Source organism: Haliotis asinina, chromosome 13 (genome assembly GCF_037392515.1).
Source record: "Haliotis asinina isolate JCU_RB_2024 chromosome 13, JCU_Hal_asi_v2, whole genome shotgun sequence".
NCBI lineage: Eukaryota > Metazoa > Mollusca > Gastropoda > Lepetellida > Haliotidae > Haliotis > Haliotis asinina.
Genome location: NC_090292.1, coordinates 16,715,955 through 16,723,039, shown reverse-complemented (window position 1 = coordinate 16,723,039; position 7,085 = coordinate 16,715,955). Strand labels below are relative to the sequence as shown.

Sequence of the window (7,085 nt, the reverse complement as noted above, 5' to 3'; positions counted from 1 at the left end):
TGGTTTTACGCCGCATTCAGCAATATTCCAGCAACATCACAGCGAGGGACACCAGAAATGGGCTTCAATCATTGTACCCATGTGGGGAATCGAACCCGTGTCATCGGCGTGATGAGCTGGAGCTTTAACTACTGGGCTATCCCAACGGTTCTCATGAAGCTTGAACAGATTTCTAGTAATAATACTGCCCATGCGAGCAATTCAGAGTTTATATCCACCTCAAAGATGGGGTACCCGCCATAAGGAACAACAGAAAGTTGGCAAATTTGTGTATTTCATCAGATGATTGATGGCTACATAGGGGTATGTTTACTGTAAGGGACCGGTGGGTGTGTATTGACTACAGGACTCACAGTAACTGTGAGGACTCTCTGGGACCGGGGTTTCTTTGGCGTGCACAATGACGTGTGGTGCTACAACTGGCAAAACCTGTATAATATTCTTAGATTATTATAGTCCGGCTGTGATTAATATCATGTTGTCCTTTCATCCTTTTATGCAATACTCCTGCCCTTCTGGTGGATCTGAAACACAAGGATGCATTTATGATATCCCTGTTGTATCATCAACACTGTACATTCACCACATTTTGCAGCCTTCAGTCTGTCATGTTGCAATACCATGCCATTCAGGTATTGCTGCCTTCATACTGATATTTACTAGTAGCCTAACAAAGGTGGGTGAGTGCACGTGAGTGAGTGAGTGAGTGAGGGAGGGGGTGTCTGAGGTGAAAGCGAGAGAGAGCGAGAGAGATGGAGAGAGAGAGGAAGAGAGAGGTGGAGAAAGAGAGAGCGAGAGAGAGTGCGAGAGAGGAAGGGAGGGAGGGTGTTTAAGGCACTTTTAGCAATCTTCCAGCAACATCACGCTTCGTGACATCAGAAATAAGCTTCACGCACTGTACCCATATGGACAATAGGACCAAGGACTTGAACCGGACAAGCAAACGCTTGAACCACGAGGCTACTCCACTGCCACAGGAGGATAACGGTAAACATCGTCGTATCGTTATGATCAACTAGAACTGATCGTGCATGTCAGAGCTAAATTTTCGACTTGACATGAAATTTCTGTCAAAAAAGTAACGAAAGTACCCTTACATATGACGCCAACATACTGGCATTTTGAGCATTGCGACTGCTTTAGAACGAACCTATTGATTTGACCGCTTTGAAGTGAATTCATGGTATTCCATGAAGAGTTTACATTATAAATAATGTGTGCATCTGTAAAACGTGATATCCCATTACAATATTACCTTTAGAAATCATAGGAAGAAGTCTGTTGATGAAGACACATTCGTGGTTGACTACCCCGTGTCCTGCGGCTAACTTGCTGCCCACGTCCAGGACCATGTAGGAGAGATCAGTGTTGTCAGAGGCTGGCCAGTTCACCTTGACGGGGACAGGAGCGTTTGGATTACTGTATACAGATAAGAAAACCTCAATAAGTATTGAATATATCAAAACAATCTGTTGATTGATCTGTTGAGTATCATTAAATTTGTAATTTAGAGTATACTCCATTTCACTCTCTCATTCACTCACCCTGACTTTGCAAAGTTGGTCCAGTACGTCATGATGGCTTTGCTCAGTTCCATCTCCTCCTCTGTACATCCAAGAGACTTGTCCAGAACCCAACCAAACACAAAGTCAAGCTCGTACCAGTGAGCTGCGCCCATCCACTGTGGGTTCGGACTAACTGATAATCGGTGATTAAAACTGTAGACATAGGTGGGGTTGGCAGGAGAGTACAATCTGTCAAACTCAAGATGAGGACACTTAAATCCTCTGTCCGAAGTTGCGCGAGTCACTACGTCTAAATAATCCGTGTCTTTTAGAGGGGTTTTCAGACTTTCATAAAACAGACGGATAGGCTCTCCAATGTCTTTTCCAGTGACAATGTCAAAAGAAATAAAGCTGTCATATTCTTGACGACTTAAAATCAGTGTTTCCGGTAATGTTGATACCTTTCTCAACGAACGTTTCAATGTCATTGCAGAAAACAGTGTTGTCTCGTCTTTAGTAAAGCCATGCAATACACTGGTCTGCTTTATGGAACCTGTGGACAATAGAGTTTTGGGGTCATCGGGGAGGAAGTACCCATCTATAACTGGAGGAAATGGAATTCCTTCGTCTAACAAAACAAGCTGAACGTCAACCATAGTCTGTGCGTCTGCTGTCTTCAAGCAGTCATATATCTCTGCATCAGTTGAAGATGAAGGACACTGAAGGAGATCAGCAAATCTCTTCAGTTTCCGTTTTGCTGTTTTGGGAACGTTGTATATCCATGAGCAAGTGAGGATTCCACTCTGTGCGATTGCTCTGTCAAACAGGTCTCTTGACAGAGGTGAAGCCAAGTGTAGACCTACGCTTGCACCACCAGCACTTTCTCCAAATATGGTCACTCGTGATGGATCTCCACCAAAGTTGGCAATATTGTCTTTCACCCACTGTAAGGCTAATCTTTGATCCATCAAACCCATGTTGCCAGGGATGGTATCTGATCCAAGGTAGCTGAACCCTAAAGGCCCCAATCTGTAATTCATTGACACCACGATGACATCATTCTCTGCTGCAAGGTACTTTCCTTCATATAGTGGCAGTCTTGTAGATCCAAAATAGAAACCTCCACCGTGGATCCAGACCATCACTGCCAGGTTGCCAGCATTGTCTGATGGCGCCCACACTGTAAGATGAAGGCAGTCTTCACTGTAATCGTCTGGCATCTGTTTGTGCTTCTCATCTGTGCCATGAGCACCTATTGGTTGGAAGCAAGATGGCGTTGGGTTTTGTGCATCTCTCACTTCCGGTCCCCATGACTCTGAAGGCTGAGGATTCTTGAAGCGGAGATCACCTACAGGAGGCTTGGCGTATGGGATTCCATAGAATACGTCAAGGGACTTGCCCAACACTGACACTCGTTGACCTAGAAGTGGGCCATTTAAAGTTGACACTTTCTGTGTTTTCGCAGTAGACAAGACCAGCAGCAACGTTACAAGTGTAGCAAGTGCGGGTCTCTTTCCTGTCCACATTCTGAAAGAACATGTCGATTTTAAGATATTTTTTGCAGTTGAACCTTTGATCCTTTCCAATTCCTGTTCCTAGTTAATCACACTTTCCTTATACAGGTAATGTGACTCTACTAAGTTGACACGTGTTCTATGGCTGTGTAATGCAGGACAAGAGTGTTGAGATTTTACTTGAGGACAGTAGTGTCCAGGAATCTGTGGACATAATCATTTAACACTGGATATTTGGCAAAAGAAAAAGGCTCGAATAACCACTGATGTGCAGCTAGGTGGCTGACAATCATGCATATGGGCGAATGTAAGTCACTAAATGTACAGATGGTCTTAATGAAGGGGTAAATTTAACGTTGACAAGAAAAGAAACAACACTATGCGTAACAAAGTAAGCCGACCCTGAGCAGTGCCTATTGTGAAGGCGGTCAGGCGTGTCAGCCGATGGTCAAGTTCAGGCAACTAACAACTTGCTATCGTGTGTTGATTATGACCAGACCCGTGAAGGTCTCGGGGTAGAATAGGCCTTCAGCAACCCATACTTGCCACAAAAGGCGACGATGCTTGTCGTAAGAGGCGACTAACGGGATCGGGTGGTCAGGCTCGCTGACTTGGTTGACACATGTCATCGGTTAAAGGTCACATGCAACGTAAAAAACAACTTTGCAGATTCTGGTACCTTTCGGTATGCACTTACCGAAACAAATCATAAAAAAATGCCAAGTCAACCTATAAAAATGAAGAAAAACGCGATGAAAAGAAGCCCGCGAAATCGGAGTTCAAACGTTTCACTAAATTCCCCCCAGCGCTGGGGGGAAAACTGGTTTCAGCTGCTGTGCTGCGCTGCGTCCATAACACATGCGCAGTGAATAGGTTCGCGGAGCATGAAACACTATGCATGCCCAGCGTCTGAGGTCGTGAGCACTAGTCTAATCTTGGTTGTGTACACAAACAAGTAAATAATCTACTCGTTACGTAAAACAACTTGTTGATTGTGGTAAGCAGTCGCTGTCACAGAGAAAGCTCAGTGTCTGGTTTATTCACACCTATATGTCTGTCTGCCTGTCTGCTAAAGACAACATGCAATACACAGCTTCAATCATTGACCACGTGCAGTTTAAACTTAACACCTATCAGACTATACGACATAAAGAAAATAAGTTGATTTATGACTCGTGCACCCGGGTCCCGTGTTTGCCACATTATGTAATTAGGCACGTGTGATACACATGACATGTTTTTATGTCTGTGGGTTGCAAACAAACTACATTCATTGTTTTCGGATGACTGGATCTGACGGAAACTGGTTCAAACTTTGTCAGTTTCAAGTCCTGCTTTTTCCTTCGACGAATGACAGATTCCGGCAACGCAGTAGTTTACCATCTCTACTGACATGATTTTTTATTGGATCGAGCGCAAATTCAGAGAACATGTATTTTCCAAACCCAACATCTCTATATACATTCTTCATAGATAACGACTTCTTTTCGTGTATATGATTTTGTTTGACAACAGTATATGAATCCATACTGAAACGACGCATCAAGTACACAAAAGGAAGTTGTTATTCATAAAGAATCTTACTTTCTTGTGACTGGCTATACTTCTAAAATGCCCATCAAACAGATCATCTTTCTGTACACACAATGAACCCTCAGCATATCAGCAAATGAACCAGCCAATCGGAAGCCGTCGTTACACTTGAATGCATATCCACCCGCTATGACTGGGTTCGATCTCCCGAGGGCTTCGTTTCGGGGGAAGTAAGCCCAAGTACAAAATATTGCACTTTTGAACCGCGATTGTACGCTTATAATTGTGTTTATTTGTTTTTTTAAAAGCAGCAATGAATATTAGATGTCATGAATAAGTGATAAATGTGTTTTAATTATGTTTGGTTTTTTGGTTGCATGTGACCTTTAACAATTGCGCAGATCGATGCTCATGTTGTTGATCACTGGATTGTCTCTTCGAGACTCGATTATTTACAGACCGCCACCATATAGCTGGAATATTGCTGAGTGCGGCGTAAAACTAAACTCACCCTCACCCTTGATTATGACCACTCATCAACAGTGATGGGCAGGATGACACAAGCTGATATGTAACTCCAACTAACAACTTGTTATCGCATGCTGATTATCATCAATCGTCAACGGTGATAAACATGATGGCACAAGTTCTTCTAATGACCACTGACTGATACGTGACCCGGATGTTGGGGACTAAGTATTAAAGCACCCATATATATATATAACAACATGGAGGTCTTCGGGTAAGGGTAGGTAATACACAGGCCTACTTGTATACACGTATTCACAACCTAAATCGTCAAAGACTAGCAACTCTGCTAGTCATTACCTATATTTCGCCAATCGTACATGACAATGCTATTTGATGAGAAACAGTTTGTCAGCACACACGCACCTTGTACCTGACTCAACAGTTTCACCCTTACCAGGACTACACCATGGACTGAGGCTTACTTGCATGCAAGCATATGCAACCTAAATCATCACATATAAACAGCTAGGCTAACAACACTACTTGTCATTACCTATATTTCGCCAATAGTGCATGACAATGGTATCTGATGGAAAAGAGAGCGCAGTTGCTCAACACACACTCACCTTGTACCTGACTCGACAGTTGCACAGAGGACACTGCAGCGGGGTGTACACATAGACGCTGTTAAACCGGTGATATGACCTGGATAGAGTGACCTGCGCAATCTCCTCAATATGCTCCTTAAGCAAAGTAGGGGAGCCTCATTTTCAGTTTACGAATGAAAACATTGGGAGGCATATAGGAGTCAATCAATGTTGATATGATAATAATGACTATTTGGAGACTGCACCACCACTTGCACTTCCTTATGACCTTATGTATTTGTACAGTAACTATTCTTGAAAGATCATTAGTGTGTGACGTGAAATCTGCATGTGTACGCCTTTCACCTTACAAAAAATAAAAATAAATAAAAATACAAAACAAGCAAATAAATAAATAAATAAATAAATAAATAAATAAATAAATAAATAAATAAATAAATAAATAAATAAATAAATAAATAAATAAATCCCCAAAAAGAAAAAGAAAGTAAAAAGACAATCCCCCAATCACAAAAACAAACAAAAAACACAAACAAACAAACAAACAAAACAACAACAACAAAAAACAAAAAAAAACACAATAAAAAAACACAAAAACAAACAAACAACAAACAAAACAAAACAAAAACAAAAAACAGTAACAACAAACAAACTAAAAAAACACACAGGGGTAAAGTCAATCAAAAAAAATCAGTCTGAGTTTTGACTGAAGTTTTCACTCAGATTTGAGAAGACGCAGGAAAATATACATTTCTCAGAATGGACTGGAATCGATAATAGCGACATTTGGGACGCTCCGAAACCAGGCTTACAATATTGACTTGGGCACGGTCTCGTTACTGCACTAGAATAATCAAGAGGAGCCCACGGCCGACTGGAACCCCGTGACGTCAGAACAGGTGATGATGACGTCATGACCATTGTACCAGAACCTTGGTGCGGTGGCCGGTAAGAGCATAACTTTGTGTGAACAAATTTCAGACGCGAGGCACGCATTTATATAGACACGAGGTGATTGACTTGCGTGGTCCTGAATCTGCGTACGGCAATAAAATTACACAGAAATGTATAATTTGGAGATAAACCTACTGTGTTTGAAAATCAGAGATATGCTGTACTGAATTGATGGCGACTAAACTTCAATTGGAACCGAAGCGCCGTGAAATCAGACGCATGTTCAATCCAAAAATTTCGAACTGCATAGATCTATGTGTCAAATTCCAGAGTCAGCGTCAAAATCGATAGAGTTGTTGTTGTGACCCACCATCATTGTGATGAAATGGAAGTATTTCTCACAATAAGACTTGTTAATGCGCCGTGAAACGGCCTCAAATCAGATGGCGTCAATGCAGAATTGATGCCGTCTCAATTTTCTGAACAACCAATCAGAATCCAATATTTTCTGGAGTCATGGTAGAATATGCAATGGACGATATGAAGAGTAACTCATGTTG

General features: G+C 42.0%; 1 protein-coding gene across 1 annotated transcript; it reads right to left on the bottom strand.

The window, feature by feature from the left end:
- Positions 1 to 256: 256 nt before the first annotated feature.
- Positions 257 to 5,748, bottom strand: LOC137260468 (acetylcholinesterase-like). The gene is made up of 4 exons (XM_067798133.1): positions 5,650 to 5,748; positions 1,545 to 3,032; positions 1,256 to 1,419; positions 257 to 524 (listed from the first exon to the last, which is right to left on the bottom strand). The coding sequence occupies exons 1-4, from the start codon at positions 5,700 to 5,702 to the stop codon at positions 487 to 489; spliced, it is 1,743 nt and encodes a 580-aa protein (XP_067654234.1). The 5' UTR covers positions 5,703 to 5,748; the 3' UTR covers positions 257 to 486.
- Between the last annotated feature and the right edge of the window lie 1,337 nt (positions 5,749 to 7,085).

Bases quoted from the DNA above. Each gene is read 5' to 3' on its own strand.
- LOC137260468 (XM_067798133.1), bottom strand. From the start codon at position 5,702: ATGTGTACACCCCGCTGCAGTGTCCTCTGTGCAACTGTCGAGTCAGGT. The intron at 3,033-5,649 runs GTGAGTGTGTGT...ATGTTCTTTCAG, and splicing joins ACTGTCGAGTCAGGTACAAG to AATGTGGACAGGAAAGAGAC. The intron at 1,420-1,544 runs GTGAGTGAATGA...ATCTGTATACAG, and splicing joins ACCAACTTTGCAAAGTCAGG to TAATCCAAACGCTCCTGTCC.